The sequence below is a fragment of the Dermatophagoides farinae genome, chromosome 9 (genome assembly GCF_024713945.1).
Source record: "Dermatophagoides farinae isolate YC_2012a chromosome 9, ASM2471394v1, whole genome shotgun sequence".
Taxonomy (NCBI): domain Eukaryota; kingdom Metazoa; phylum Arthropoda; class Arachnida; order Sarcoptiformes; family Pyroglyphidae; genus Dermatophagoides; species Dermatophagoides farinae.
Window position 1 is genome coordinate 2184673 of NC_134685.1, and position 17468 is coordinate 2202140.

General features: G+C 30.9%; 2 protein-coding genes across 8 annotated transcripts in view; both read right to left on the bottom strand.

Annotated features, from left to right (window-relative positions):
* Positions 1-17468, bottom strand: part of mmd (disintegrin and metalloproteinase domain-containing protein mind-meld) — a 42751-nt gene that overhangs the window by 1973 nt on the left and 23310 nt on the right. For 4 of the 7 annotated variants that reach the window (XM_075733846.1, XM_075733847.1, XM_075733845.1 and 1 more), the window contains exons 17-20: positions 17325-17427; positions 11144-12501; positions 900-1455; positions 109-823 (exon numbers count right to left, since the gene is read on the bottom strand). In XM_075733846.1, coding sequence (XP_075589961.1) covers positions 109-823; positions 900-1455; positions 11144-12501; positions 17325-17427 — 2732 coding nt within the window. The remainder of the gene's footprint in view (positions 1-108; positions 824-899; positions 1456-11143; positions 12502-17324; positions 17428-17468) is intronic. The other 3 variants (XM_075733850.1, XM_075733849.1, XM_075733848.1) reach the window with 3 other exon arrangements.
* On the bottom strand, positions 4769-6514 carry LOC124497941 (phosphate carrier protein, mitochondrial-like). The gene has a single exon (XM_075733851.1). The coding sequence runs from the start codon at positions 6474-6476 to the stop codon at positions 5394-5396; it is 1083 nt and encodes a 360-aa protein (XP_075589966.1). The 5' UTR covers positions 6477-6514; the 3' UTR covers positions 4769-5393.

The following is a 17468-nucleotide window of genomic DNA, read 5'->3' on the forward strand; positions in this document are numbered from 1 at the left end:
AAAAAAAATGAATATAGATTATAGAGATTTATTCACACTCTCTCGCAATTTATATATTTCAATAAGAGATAGAAAGATATATATATAGAAATGAATAATAAAGCTTACAGGAAGTGCCTCTTCACTTGCACTTCGTGTTAATGAATTAAGACCATTATTGCTTCCAATACTGCCACCATCAAGTTGTTGATTATGAAGACCAAAATTATTATTTTGATTGAATAATAAAAAATTGCCAACACCACCACCACCACCACCACCATCAATACCACCACCACCACCATCAGCAGCAGCAGCAGCAGCAGCATTTGTCATTGACAATATTAGATTATTAAAACCAGAATATTGGGAATTTATATCGGCATTTAAATCTGAATCGAATGCACTACCATTTTCTTCATAATCATAATCATCATCTTCAACTTCGTCATCATCATCATCATCATCATCATCATCATCACAGATATCAACTTCATCATCGTCATCACCATCGTTATCATTATCATCATCAACATCATCGGATGAACCATCCATAAGATTACAATGATTCATACGACGACGTCTTCGACCACCATTTCTATTACGGTCACGATTGCCACGATTACCACCACCAATACCATTGATGTTATGTTGACGACCACCACCACCACCAACACTACTATTGCTAATATCATTTCCGGTGGCAATCATATCATCTTCACGCGCTGTTGTTGATGTTGTAGTTGATGTTGTTGTCGATGGTGACATTGGTGGTAATGTTGTAAAATATGATGTAGATGTTGGTGCCGTTGTTGTATATGGATTGTAACCGGTCGATCGAGTTCTGTTTCAAAAATCAAAAAAAAAAAAATATTGTGAAATTCAACGAAATTGTAATGGAAATCATGATGACCACATACCTACAAGTTGTTGTTGGTGGTGGTGGTATCATTCGAGCAGTTTGTTTAACAAAACCTTGTAAATTCGTTCCCATATAATAATCAAGATCGAATTTCATCTGTGAAGATTGATTTGATGATTTACCACCACCAACATCTCCACTACTACTACCACCACCACCAACACCACTATAAAGATCTGAACTATCGGTAGTTGCCACTGTACCTCCTCCACCACCAACACCATTATTGCAAGCACCTGTATTACCACCAACGGATGTTGAAAGGCCACCAGGTGCCGAAGCTGGTGCTGAACCACCACCACCAAGTTCATCCAATTGTTGTAATAGATGTGCAAGATTACGAATTTTTATTGTTGATGATGATCCAATCACACCACTACCAACACTAACACCACCACCACCACCACCACCGGTGCCACTACTAATTCCTGCTCCAGGAATACCGCTTCCGGCTACGGATGTTGATGATGTTGGACAATGAAGACCATCGTTTGATAAATCGCCACCAACAACAGCCGTAACCTTTTGGAATTGTTCATTAATCTTCATCAAACCTGAAATCAAATAAGAATAAAAAAAAAGAATCAGTAAGCAAAAAAAAAAAAAAAAAAAACGTAAGAAAAATTCTAATCGAATTCAAAGTTAATTAACTACAATAGCTAACTGTTATTCGTTTGTTTTGGATTGAATTTCCAAAAAATTTTTTCTGCTATTGTTGTTGTTTGTGAAATTGAAAATTCTGGTCACACAAACAACAACAACAACAATACTAGAATATTTTTGGCCTGTATAGATGGTTGTTGTTGTTGTTGTTGTTGTTATTGTTACGAAAACAAAATGAAATTCTTGGTAAATCGATGCATTTCTTCATTCCTTCATCTCTCTCTTCTCTATCTCTCATACACACATGCAAAAACCAATCATCGAAGATGAATGATTCTTAAAATGAATCAAGAAAAAAAAACAATCATTTGTGTTGAAATAGTCAACAAACTTTCACTATACGCGGCTGTTTTTTTTTTGTTTTGTTTTGAAAATCAATTAATCACCAAATATCCACACACACAAACACACATCTGAACGCGTATAACAACGACGACAATAATAGCGGAGAAACAAAAAAAAATCATCAAATTGTCAACCAAACGATCCCCTCTACGAATCGACTAACGATCCAAAAAAAAAAATTCGAATATTTTACAATCAATATCATCATCATCATCATCATCAATGGTTGATCAGAATCAGATGAACAAAATGAACCATTTTTTTTGTTGTTGTTGTTGTTATGGTTGTTCCTGTGCGAGGGATTGAAAATGGGGAGAGGTTAAATGATGATGATGATGATGATGATGATGATGATGGTTAAATGATCTTTGGTGGCCATATGATGATGATGAAGAAAGAAACACATCAAAATTTCATTCAACCTAAATTCTTGTATTCTTTTTTTTTCTCTTTTAAACATGAAAAAATTTTAAATGTAAAATTGATGTTTTTTTTCTCTCTCTGAAAAAAAGACGAAAAAAACTTTCGATCCTGAATATAGAGAAAAAAAATAGCGTGTGTTTCAACTGTGTTGGAACTTTTACGTTTTCACGAAGAAGAACAAGAAGACGAAGACGACGAAAAAAAAATGAATTTTTTTGCCCTTCTTTATGATGATTCAAATTATCGATTATTACAGTGTGTGTGTGGGTGTGTGGGTGTGTGTGTATATGGTGGAAAATAATAACAACAACAACGACAACTTTGAATTTGGAATGAAAATCCTGGACTCTTTTTGTTGTCGTTGTTGTTGAATCTTTACAGGATTGTAATCGATATTTTTTTTCTTTCTTTCTTTCTTTCATTCATTCTTCTTATTTTACATCGACAGTTTGTTTTTTTTTCACAATGACAATGACAAGACCTCGATATGTGTGTATGTGTGCCATCCATCCATCCATCTATCCATCCACCCATCCATTCGAATGGATGGATGGATTGGATTGGGATCCTGGATTCGTTTTTAGATGAATGGCTAGAATATTGATCAGCAGCAGCAGCAGTGGAATGAGTAAAAGAGAAAAAAAATGGAAATCGGCTCTTCATCTCGTTCGTTGCAACAACAAAAAAAAACGAAAAATCTTTATTTCCAAGAAGAAACACACACACAATGAGAAAAAGATAAGTTTGGCTTTTTTTTGGCCAAACGAATAAAAAATTAATTTTTTTCTACATATAAATACCGAAAGGACAGAAATGAAAGAAAAAATATTCTGGTAAAATAGTAAAAAAGAGAATCGATGGAAGCATAAATGTGAAATTCTTCACATATATCGAAAAAAAGACCACCATCGTTTTTTTTCAAAATTCATGAATCCACCACCACCACCATCAGGCTAAATTCTTGATTCTGGTTGTTGTTGTTGTTGTTGTTGATTCAACGAATATTTTGTATTCAAAGTTCCAATAGCAAAAAAAAACAAAAACAAAAACACAGAGAAAAAAAATTTCTTGGAGCAATAAATTTTTTTTTGTTCATTGAATGCTTTAGAAGAAGAGCGAAAAAAAAACAAAATCAAAATCAAAGCCGAAACGATTCATTTAGTGAAAAGTAAACTGGGCCTTTAAACAAGCCAAATGAGCAAAAAAAAAACGATGGATTCTGTTCAATGAAAGTTGGAATGGAGAAAAAACACACACACACACACAGAGAGAGAGAATGAGATTGGAAAATTTATTTATTTTTTTTTACCATTCTGGCTTGGATTCTGTAAAGCATCATCAAAAAAATTCGAATCCTTAATTGATTTAATGAAGCATAGCCGACGTTTTTTTTTGGTTCTCTCTCTCTCTCTCTCATTGGTTCATCATCAAATGTTGATGATGGTATTTTGATAATAAAAAAAAAATTTGGAACAAATTGCCCTTACGGGCTTTGGTTCGTTGGTTTCAAGAGAGAGAGAAAGAAAACGAAAAAAAAAGGGATACAAGGTCGTTTTGTTGTTGTTGTTGTTGTTTCAAAATGTGTTCATCATCAAACATAAAGCCAATCGCATATACCGTAATAATAAACATCTTAATCATTATGATGATAATATTGCCATTTAATCTTCTATATATACTAAAGACACGAGCTTATAAATAGAAATAAAAAACAAGATATCCAAAATAAACGTCATTTATGAACACACACACACACATTAAACGAACCATTCAATACACCCTGTATATTTATTATATTGAATGGTTATATCATGGTTATTATTCTCTCTATCGCATACAGAATTCTTGTAATCGTTTTTTTTCTTTCCTTCCTTTCTTTTGGTTCTTGATTCTTGATTCCTAATTCCTAATATATATTAAGATGTATTAATAATAAGTAAATAAATAACAATTTTAATTTTGATTCTATCCAAAATGGAGAACAAAAAAAATAAAATCAAGAATAATTTTCCATATGAATAATTTTCATCATCATCAACATCAACATCAACAGAATATGATATGATTCCAATTTCATTATTCTTGAATTCTTGGTTTAGTGTATCAAACATAGAAAAAAAATATCGAATGCTACAAAAAAAAAACAGAATCAGAATCTTTATATCAGAAGAATAAAAAACAAACAAAATTAAACGATGATGATGATGATGATGATTGTGTGTGTGTGTGTGTGTTCATAAAACCGAAAAGTAAATGATGATTTTTTTTTGTTCAGCTTTCTTTTCTTTCTGGTTCTTCAACAGAATTTCCATTCAGAATTCTAATCATCATCGTCATCGTCATCATCATCATCATATTTAACGAATACGTAATTATTTCGCTCAATTATTTGTTCGTTGAACAGAAAAAAAAAATACAGGAATAATGAAAAGGGAATTATTTCGAATTCGAAAATCCGTCTGTATTAGTAAGTAGTAGTAGTTGATTATTTGGTTATTGCAAAGTTATTAAAACCGAAAAAGACGAAGAAGAAAAAGAAGAAAAAACAACGAATAAATGAGGAATGATGATGATAAATGGAACATAAGAAATGAAAAAAAACAACAACAACAACAACAACGACGACTTGAATGATTATGATGATGATGATGATGATGAAAACGTAAGTTTTTTTCGTCGTCATCGTATTATTCATTCCAATACACAATCAATTGATCGTTTCACGATTGTTGTGTAATATTATAACAGGAAAAAAAAGTGGGCAAGAAAAAAAAAAATTTTTTTTTTCTTAATTAAGAACAATTCTTCATTCGACCAGTTGTTGTTGTTGTCGTTGTTGTTGTTGTTGTTGTTGTAGATGGATCCAAATTATATTGGTAGACCCTTGGGTCTCTCTGTGTGTGTGTTATTATTATTACCATTAGTTATATTATTATTATTATTATAGTATAGTATATGAAATAAATGAAGATCCAAAATAAATGATGGATAAGAAGAATTCGATTACTTTTTCGAATGGATCGATTTTTTTTCTTGTTCAAGTATATGATGAGTATGTATTTTATTCGTTCTTTCCAATATCAATGTTGTTGTTGTTGTCGCTGTCGTCGTCGTCGTCATCGTTGTTTTCTTCGTTATTATTGTCATGCAAGACAATACTTTTCGATGGCAATGATGGTGGTGGTGGTCGTGGTAATGATAGCCAAACTTTAAAACCATCATAAATGAACCATTGTGCAGCTGTTAATGTACCAATCATTATAATACGTGGCATAAGACCTTTCCAAACACCGATTGGTCCAAGTTTACCAAGTACATTAATCCAAGTTGATCCACGTTCTTGATTTAATTTCGATACAACTGTATCAGCAGGATGTGAAACAATTGCACAGAATATACCGGCAATATAACCAGCTACAAATGTAACTGTTAATTGTTCAGATTTACTACATTGATCACGTGGTTTGGGCACAGCATAACGATATAACCATTCAATAGTACGTTCAAAACAGGCAAATTTCATCATTGTATATGGTATTTGACGAAACCAAAGTGGTATAAGACCTTTATAAAAACCGGCCAATCCTTCTTGACGATAAATTAATGGTGCAACACGTCTAAATTCAGATGGACAATCTTTAGATGTTTGTGTACGAACTTTACATGCTTCAAATGGAGCCAATGCAATGTCAGCAAAAAATTCAGCCGAAGCTGATGCAGCCAGATATAGTGATGTACGATAATGATAAGAATATTCCGGTCCCAATGCTTTGGAATAAACATTTTTAAATAATTCATAGAAACCAAATTTACCAAGACCTTGAAATGAATAACCGAATGCAGTTGGTGCCCAGCCACGAACCAGTCCACGTAGGCCACCTTCATGACCATATGAAACCATAAAACCATTGGTTATATTACGATAACGTTTTGGATCAACCTGTATACGACATTTAATTAGATCTAATGGTGTTAACATTGTATGTGTCAAACCGCAGCTAAATGCACCACCGGCAGCACAAAGTAAATAATATTTGGTTGAACCAAATGGAATGCTTTTGTCCTTGCATTGTTGTTGTTGTTGTTGTTGTTGTTGATCATCATCAACATTATCTGAACAGGATGCTAAAAGTGAAAAATTCATTTTGATTGCAAAAAAAAAAATTTATCGGAACAAAATAAATGAAAAAAAACCAAAATAAAAACGTTGTTGTTGCTTGCTTGTATATTAAATACACGTCAAACAGAACAAACGAAAATTAAAAAAAAAAAATCGAACATTTCAACCAACGTAATAATAACGTCATCTATGACCGTCATCATATTTATGAAACTGAAAACAAAAAACAAAAAAAAAAAAATTTCCAAAAAGAAAAAAAAATCAATTATAAATCAATAAATAAAATAAAAGAAAACTTGAGAAAAAACATAAAGTTTTCAAGTCAAGAATTTTACATGTCGATAAAAAAGAGAAAAAAAATTCTATAAACATGAAATTCGATTCTTGATAAGATTCATAATAATAATAATAATAAAAACTTTTAAAAACGATTCTGGATCACACCAACACGACAACACTGAAAATGCAAATTAATCCTTTCAAATATGAAAAAACTTTAACTTGAAATTCTTCAATGATGATGACTATTCAATTGTTTTGGATTACAAATTCTTAGAGTATTTTAGACAGAATATTCTTAAGTAAAAAATAAAAATCAAGATAAAGAATATTGGGCAAGAAAAAAAAAGTTGAAACAAGATTCTGTTTGGTGTGTGTGTGTGTCACTAAGTTTCTGAATAAGACCTTATGGCGGTGAATGTCAAACTTTTTTTTTATTTTACTCCACCCGGTTCATTTCACAAAGAAATTCTTGACTTGACTTGGGTTTTTTATTTGTCGTTAACAAATGGATCGATAACAATGTGTTTTATTTTCTTCTTCTTCTTCTTTTTAGCCATTGAGAATGGTTGATTGCGGATTGATGGAAACGAGAGTTGGGTGTGTGTGTGTGTGTGTGTGATGTGATGTGATGTTTGGGGGTGGTACGCGATGCAAAAAAAAACAGAACAGAACAGAACAGAATAGAATCAAGCCAACAAACAAAAACAAATTCGGGTTATAAAAAAATGATTATTCTAGTCAATTCTACATAGTGATATATGATTCTGTTTTGTCAGGTTTATTTTAATTTATCACAATAATTTCATCATCATCATCATCATCATCATCATGTTTTTTGTTCATTCATTCATGGACAACTGATGATGAAAATTATTTCATTTCTGGATGGACCAAAAAACACCAATTTGAAATAATAATAATAAAAAAAAACTGAGAAATGGCAATCATCATCATCATCATCAAAACGACAACTGTTTTAACAAATAAACAAACAGGCAAACAGGCAATGTAATTAAATTTAATTTAATTCAATTGTCCATCGTGTGTAGTTTTGTGCTGTCGTCTCTCTGTGTGTGTGTGTGTGTGTGTGTGTGTACGACTGAATCATCATCATTGAATTTTTGATCGTTTCATAAATTGTTGAAAATAACCAGAAAAAAAAACAAAAATAATTCGTTGACAGTTCTGGAACTACTGGATTGTCATTGTCGTCGTCGTTGTTGTTGTTGTTGTTGTTGTTGTCAAAACAAGAATTTGGTGCGAAAGAAAAAAATTGATTTAAAAACAAAACAAAAAAAATAAATTCTGTATGAAATCATCATCATCATCATCATTATAGTCGTATTATTTAAAAGGCGAAAACACAACAACTGAAAAAAAAACATTGTGTCTCCTGGGTATATTTTTTTTTTTTGGTTCTAACGAGAAAAAATGAAAAAAAAACTTTACCGGAATTTCGAAACATTTAAATCATGTCATGTAAACAACAACAACAACAACAACAACAACATGGCAGTATTTGTGGCATAGTTAAATCCTGATGAATTTTTCATTTTTTTTTATTTTCTCCAAAGTTTTCAATAAATGTTGTCATTTCCTATTTCAACAGTGGCTGGTTGGTGGTTATTTGATCCCGGATATATGGACAAGAAAAAATACAGAACAACAACAACAGCAATAAAATTTGTCCGTCTATTATGAATGATCCACACATACGTACATGATTTCGAATGTTTTTATGATTTTGTTTGGTGATCTTAATTTCATCATCATCATCATCATCATCATGATCATCATTGATTTTTCTGGACTTTGAAATATTGTGCAATCACAATTAGATTAGATTACCAAACACACTCATACCAAAACAAAACAAAAAAAAATCATATGATTCACTTCCATTTCCTTTATTATTCATGAACACAAAATGAATACAAACGGCCCGGCCGGAGACAAAAGTTTTTTTCATTTGAAAATTTATTAAAGTTCCGGTTCATATATTGAGTGACGGATCGAGATTGAATCAAAGGAAGAATTTTTTGTGTGCGTGTGTGTGTGTGATGAGACTTACTAATTATATAGAATCCAAGAATCAAAGAATTTTGTGAAGAAAAAGAAAATTTTCCGGAATTTTTTTTTTGTTCACTTTCTTTCTCGAAAACAAAAATGAACTGAATTTTCTTCATCATCATCGTCGTCAATTTGTTGTTGTTGTTGTTGTTGTTTTCCAAATGAAATCAGTTCCACTTGAAATTTTATTTTATTTTTTTTTAATTTCAAGAATTTTAAAATTTTTCCACTTTATTATCGCTGTCGATGATGATGATGATGATGATTAAAAGGAACTGGGTCTAACCAACCGGAAAACAATTTATTCATTCAAGGATTGTTAGTTGGTTGATTGCTGGTTTTTTTTTATTTTAAAAAATTTCAATTGTTGTTGCAGCAATGAATTGATTGATTGCAATTAATCGAAAGTGGTGGTGATCGATATGTGTAGCAGTGGCAGTACTAGTAGTGGTAGTGATCGATTTTTTTTTCTTGTCATTGTCAAAATTTCACTTTTTTTTCTTTTCAATAATAAAAAAAAAAATTCTGAGTGGCAAATCAAATGACAAAGAAAAAAAAATGAAATTTTCAAAAAGAAAAAAAAAATGATCAAAAAAATCAACTGAAATTTAGTTCCAGAAACAATTTTCAAGTATCATTGTTTGCTTGTTTTTTTTCGTTGTTGTTGTTGTTGTTGTTGTTTTTTCCCAAAAAAAATAGACATCCAGTTTTTTTTCAATCAAGAAATCAAGGACCGTGTGTGTGTGTGTGTGTATGTTACACTTGTAAATTGATGGGTCAATCAAGGTTTCATTTTGTTGTTGTTGTTGTTGTTGTTATTGCTGTCGTTTTTTTTCTTCGTTTCTCATGAACTTGAAACATAAAGTGCATATATATGACAAAGGAAAAAAAACATTATGGATCGTTGTCCATTACAACCAACCAACAACAAGAATGATGATCATCATTTCGATCCAAATACCGGTTTCCATTTTGTTTTTTTTTTGTCTCTACTATAGATCGACACAGATCATCATCGTCAAAATGGAACAAAATGGACCCTAATTAAGATCAAATTTACTTTCGTTTCATTGAATGAGAGAGAGAGAGAATGGGAAAATTTCATGAAAAGTTTCTGCCTCCTACTTTTACGGGAAAAATTTTTCCTTTTTGTTGTTGTTGTTGTTGAAGAATTGATTTTTTTTCCATATCCAATCTATAGGTTTCAGTTTCGATAACGATTTCATTTTACTTTTTTTTTTGACATGATTCACGATCAACAACCAGAATCCAGAATAAAAAAAAATATCTGAACATCGATAGAATTTAAAGACATCAACCAAAAAAAAATAAAGAAGAAGAAGCCATTAGTAGTGTATAGAAATGTTGAACAATGATGATTGTAAGTAAACCACCATTATCATCATCATCATCATCATCAAATGGGAGAAAAAAAAGTGAAAATGAACAACAACAACACAGAAAAAAACAGAAATGAAAATAAATGTCCAATGAATGGAAACAGAATGAAAATTCTCACTGAATTGAACAAAGTGAAAGAAGAAGAAGAAAAAAAACATATTTTTCTTAACAACTTAACAACACAACAACTGATGATACAATTTTCAATAGCAACAACAACAACAACAAAGAATTTTTATTCTGTGTGTGTATGGAATTTCCAATTGTGGAATACGACACAACACAACACACAATCATAATAATGTTGTGTTGGATCATTGAAAAAAAAACTAACTAACTAACTAACTAACTAGCTGACTCCAAGAAATATCCCGAGAAAAGAATTTTTTTTTTTCGTTAAAATTTGCGACAACTATGTAATTAATTACGTCATCTCCATCATCATCTTGGATTTTTTTTTTTGTTTGAAAAAAATTTCAAAAAAAAAACCATTCCAACATGAAATTAAATTTTATTGTATTTCATTTTTCTCTCTTTTTCTCATTTTTTTTCCTGGATGGATTTCTACATTTTATAAAACTACTACTACTATTACTACTACTAGTATACCACCCATAAATCAATCCATTATTATTTGACTATACTATCGATGTAAGCGCATGATATCGATATCGACAAGAATCGATTGTATACAAGATTGAACATCGATTGATTGATTGATTGATTGAATGGATGGATGATAATTATAGATTATGTTATTATATCGAATCATTGATTGTTTTTAAAAATTTGCCTTTTCGCTTCTTTTGTGTGTGTGTGTGTTTGAAATTGATTTTTTTTTCTCTAATTGTTTTTTTTTCTTTGTAAAAACTATCGTTTTTGTTATCAAATCCGGTGTTAAAAATAAATGAAAACAACAAATAACAATAACAACTTACCACTACCATAATCTGAATCATATAACGTTTTTTTCATATGATGACCATGTAGATTATGATGATGATGATGATGATGATGATGATGTCGTCCACTATGATGTTGTTGTTGTTGTTGATGATGATGACCAATACCACCAGTAACTAATTGTGATGATTGTCTTAATGGTCCACCGGGTGATATATTTCCGCTTCCACCACAAACACTACCACTGCCACCAACACCACCACCACCGCCACCACTAGAAGCACTAATCACAGTACCAACACTATCACTAACAATAACATTTCCGGTTGTTGTTACACGAACATGGTGTTGTTGTTGTTGTTGTTGTTGTTGTTGTCGTTGAGCTGTTTGTAAAGCTTCAAGAATATCTTCATGATAACCATTTAAACTTTTTAATGTTCTTTCCACTTCGGTTAATGGTGATTCAGATCCAGCTGAATCACCGGTTGTAGATGATTGTCTATGTAATGAATGTCTTGAATGTCGTAGCTCTTGTTCCTGTTGTAATAATGTTGTTCCGGTTGTTGAATGTGGTTGTTGTTGTTGTTGTTGCTGTGATTGGGGTGGAGGTGGTGGTGGCGGTAACGATATTAATCCAGTCGTTTGTTGTTGCTGTTGTGATTGTACACCCACAACACTACTACCGGTTATAGGATTTACAATTGAATCATTAGATGAAACCATTGCAGCAGCTACAGCAGCTGGTAAATCACCAAATGGTAAATTTGCCTGACTTAATATTGATGCCCAACGTTGTTGTTGTTGTTGATGATGTTGTTTATCTTTACAGGATAATTTTGGAAGATTATTTGGTGATAATTCAATAAAACGATGTGTAGTCGATCCTGGACCACCACCATTTTGTTCATCAATTAATAAAAGCTCATCATCTTGATCCATTAATGATGGATCAACCGGTGATGTGGCCGAATCTTTACGATTATCTTTCATATAAAGATGATGTTGCGTAGATGATGGTGTTGATGATGAATGACCGATTGTCATTCCTTGTAAGCCTGTTATTCCTATTGATGGTTGCATATTCATCGGTAATGGTGGCAATGTGGTTTGTTTTTGTTGTTGTTTCATTTCCATCATTTTATCCTCACGATATGAAGGCATTGAACCGAATTTAATAATTCTTGGTATAGAATTCGATTGTGATCCAGTTAATGATAGATGATCGGGTGATGGATAACCAGGTATTGAACCAATACCACCGGTTAAATTACTTGTTAATTGTGGTGGTAATGGTGGAAGACCAGTAAATGATGAATCACGATGTGAAGCGGTTATTTGCATCTGTTTTTTGAGCATCTGACGTTCTGTTTTACCTGGCATTAAACTTCGTCGACTGTTTGAAAGAAATAAAAAAAATGAATATCAAAACAATTAGTCAGAATTAGTTGAAGACAAAATTAAAGGGAAAAATTTCTTGGAACAAAATCAATTTTATACAATTCCAAGTAATATTTATATGGACAAAATACAATGTTAGTTGAATGATAAACAGTCCAAATATATAATTGCAAAATTGTATAAGTAAAAAAAAATTTCATAAAGCAAAAAAAGCCAAGAAATATGAGCGAAATAGAAATTGGTCATATTTGCCGGGCAACCAGCCAAACAACCGGCCGAAAAAAGGCTAAATAAACCAAAATTATCTGAAATGAAAATATAATTAATAGCAGCAAGATATCAATTAATCCGTAATGGTAGAAAAACTTTTAAAGCATCAACTTTTACACAACAACAACAACAACAACAACAAACAACAACAACAACAACAATAGCAGCGAAAAAAACATCACATCACAATTGATGATGAGCATCGTATACGGAAATCCGTTTTTAATTAAAAAAAAAACATCATACCGAACCGAAACAAAATCACAACTACTACTAATAACCGACTGTTATTAACAACAACAACAAAAACGACAACAACAATCCGAACCAAACAACAACAACAACAACAACAACAAAAACGACAACGACAATTCTAAGCTGTAATAATAATTACAAATATCGTTTTTTATTTCCCAACCAAATAGAAAAAGTTCATCGTTGTATACAATTGAAATAATGCCTGTACATTCGTTTTTTTTTGTTTTGTTTTGTTGTTGTTGTTGTTGTTCACTTGAATTATCAATAAAATATAAATTAATAAGTGATTAACAAAATGAAACAACAGAATGACAGAATTTTTGAATCGAAAATGAATATTCAAACCACACATAAAAAAAATCCAAAAGCAATCAGAATTTGGAATCTCGAATTATATTCAAAACGGGAGAAAAACAAAAATTTCAATCACAAACATATGAAATGCAATGAAATGAAAAAAAATGGCCATGATCAAAAAGAAATCGATATCGATATATTGAAATCAATTTCACATTGGCTACATTTGTTTGTAAAATCATCATCATCATCATCAACAACATCCAGTGAAATAAAAGTCTTTTTTTTCGTTTTTATGCAATAAAACAAAACAAAACAGCAGCAGCAACAACAACTAAAAAAAATCGAATCGAATCAATAGAAATTTTTTTTTTTTTGTTGATCTACACGCAGAGAATGAATTTTAGAATCAAAGATTTCGATTCTCTTTTGTTTTTTCTGTTTTTTTCTGGTTTTCCGATCAGAAAAATATACCGGAAACAAAACAAAACAAAAAAGAACCCAATAAAAATGGCAAATAAGAATTTAGAAAATTGCAATCGCCGTCTGCTACTGCCGCTGATGATGATGATGATGATGGCGATGGCAAGAAACAAATTTAAATAATTTTGAAAACTCATTCAATAAAATCTGCATATAGCATGTGTATGTGTCACGCAGAGAGAGAGAATGGCAAAAAAAAAATCGAAATGCAATCGAAACTTTCAAAGGAGCAAAAAAAAAATCTAATCAAAATGAAATCTTTTTCCATCCATTTCTGCCTTTTATGAATATATTCCTACACGAGATCAGATCTTTAGCATCAGGGGGTGTTTGTATATTAACTTTAACTCTTGATTGATTTGAATTGAAAACTATTCAAACCAAAAAAAAATAGAATTCAACAAAAAAAAATCGATAACAAAATCGAATTGGTCCAGAAATTTTATTCGATTCCTTAGTTGGATGGACGAACGAACGAAAAAAACGAATGGCAATGTTAGAAAAAAAATGATTCAAAGTTTTAAAAAGTTTTCACTCTTTCAAATGATATTGTTTCATTGTTTGTTCCATTTGGAACAACAACAACAACAATAACATATTACACCTGAATGAATCGACAACAACAACAAATACATTTGGCTCAAATGAAAATATTTTGATATTAAAGTTGAATGAATGAATGAATGAATTTCAAAGTTTCAAAATAACAAACACATTGAATGAAATGAGCAAAAATGAAATTTAAAAAAAAATCGATTGTATCGATTGTGTGTGTGTGCATGTGACCATCACCATCACATCACATCGAATCTTTTTTTGTCTTCGAATATTTTCATTCATTGTGTTTAGGGAAAATATGAAAAAAAACCATCTTGACACAAATTGATTATATCGGTGAAAAGATGAAGTGAAAAAAAAAGAAAAATTATTATCATAATGAATACTAATTATTATCATCATCATCATCATCAAGTGTTTTGTCGACTATAGAAAAGAAAAAACATAATTCATCATGATTATAAGGTATGTGTGTGCTTCATTCACACCACCATCATGGAAATTAATTAACCTTTAATCATATACAAGATTTTTTTTTTTTGGGGGGGGTACCATGCTAATCAGTAACGAAAATTATTCAAAACGACGAACAGAAAAAAAAATAAAAGAATAGAAAAATCGGAAACAATTCCACCATGAATCCTATGACGCCCAAGATAAAATTATCATCATCATCAGCATCTTAAAGTGACTATAATTAAAATGAATAATCACATTCTGTATATGGTTCTTTCTTTCGTTTTTTTCTTCTTCTTCTTCATAATTGAAAATATGAAAAGAACAAAAAAAAAAGATGAAAAAAAAGAATACGAAATTCATTCATTCATTCATTTTTTTTTTTTGGAACACAACCATCCTGATTCATTCGGGTCGTCGTCATCACCAAACCACTTTAATGTGTCACCAAATAATAATTCACACACTTTATGTGTGCAAAAAAAAGGAGGACCAAAAGAGCCCTAGTAGATGATGATGATGATGAAGACCAAAGTCATCAAAATGAACTAGTGTAGAGCACTGCACTACATTATACTATCAACTAGGTCCGATAATATGTGTATTGATGCATGAAATTATATATATCATCATCATCATCATCATTATAATCAGCCCAAGAGAAAGTGAAAAAAAAAACGCAATGATTCAAGTCCATTTCTCGTTCACTGATTCTTCTTTCTTTCTTCAAAAAAAAAAAAAAAAAAAAATGAATTCTTTTTTTTCATTATCATTATTATATGAATAGACACTAATAATGGATGGATGGATGGATGGATTGGTTCACCGTCCAACCATGTGTGTATACTATACTTTGAGATGTACTACATTTGATGATAGTTGTAGTAGTAGTAGTAAGTACTAGTCGTGGTAATATGATGGACAACAATTTTTGGATCAATGATGATGATGAGTCTCTTGTTTTTAGTTTAAAAAAAAAATATTTCAACAACGCTCCAATTGGCCACCACTGTAATATATTGGCCATTATTATCATCATCGTCATAGATAATGACCGACAATGATTTTTTTTTTTTTTTTTTTTTAACAATCAATGATAATGATGATGATGATTAGAGATATGGACAAAATTTCAATGTATAATCAGTGCAATTATTTATTAATTGAGTGAGTATCATAAATTGTGTGTGTGTGTGTTATATAATAATAATAATGAATTGATGATTTATATACAGAATACAGAATTTTTTTTTGGCACTCTAATCATGATGATGATGAAAATTATTTTCTAGGTTTTCATTTTCACTGTCTGTCTGTTTTGCACCAACTGTTCAGTAAATATCTGGATCGATAATGATAAAATAAACTTAATAAATTGAAAACTTAATTCTCAATCAATCACAACAACAACAACAACAACAACAAAAACGAAAAAAAATTCTGCTTTGGATAATCCTCGATTTTTTTTTTTTGGGGGGGGGGCACAATTCTCAAGAAAAATGCTGTCTGATGTTTAAAAGTTTCAACAGAATTTTTCCGTTTTTGTCTTGAATGAATTTAACTCTTTTTTTTGCCATCTCTAGTAGATTGATGGATTATTATTATTATAGACTAGACTAGAAAAATTAAGCTCTAATGATGATGATGATGGTCTTCAATCGAAATCACTCATACACATACACACACATGTACAATGTATCAATTTAAAAGTTGGAATTTTTTTTCCTCCATATTCAAAGAATTCCACGATTGATTAGCTTTCGATCTATGATTAAATCACAATGATCAAATGAAAACGAATGAGAAGAAGTCAAGCATTTTATCCATGGTTAGTGTGTGTGTGTGTGTGTGTGTGTGTGTTGGGTTTTTATAGTTTCCAATTCGTTAGATATTCTGTGTATTTTGTTTTGTTTTTATTCATTCATTAAAAAAATGAAGAATAAGAGGGAGAAGAAGGCAAAGAATCATTGATTTTCGTAAAGAAGTATGAGGAGCGATGAACCGAAACCATCGTCGTTTCTAATTTTTTTTTTTTTTTTTTTTTTGGTATTCTGAACCAATTTCCATATATTATAATCATTCATTTATTTATTGGGTAGGCCAAGCAAGAAAAAAGTCTGCGTATGTGTGTTCCGTGTGTTCTTAACTATTTCTTTTTTCCATGTTCTAGTTAGTTAGTTAGTTAGTTAACTTTTAACTCGTTCTCACAAATTCTTTGATCTTTGCATTGAAATTATTATTATTATTAGCCAGGAAAAAAAAAGATTTTCAGAATTTCATTATTGAACGAAAGAGCGAAACAAACCAAACCAAAAAAAAAAATTGAATAAATGAAATTCTTCAATAAAATGATGATGATCAAAATGGAATTGAAAGTAAAAAAAAAACAATGAAGGAAATGCTACTCTCTCTCACTCTCTATTGGCATTATGATCATCATCGATTGATAGAATCGATGGACAGACATTTCTTGTTTATTTGTTCTACATTACTTACCGATAACACATGGCCATTAAGGCAAAAAATATGAATACACCGCCAACAATGGAAACCAATATTAATGCCGATTGTGCTGCCGATAATGAACTATTTTTACTGTCTGTTTGCAAAAAGAAAAAAAAATTCAAAATATGAAAACAG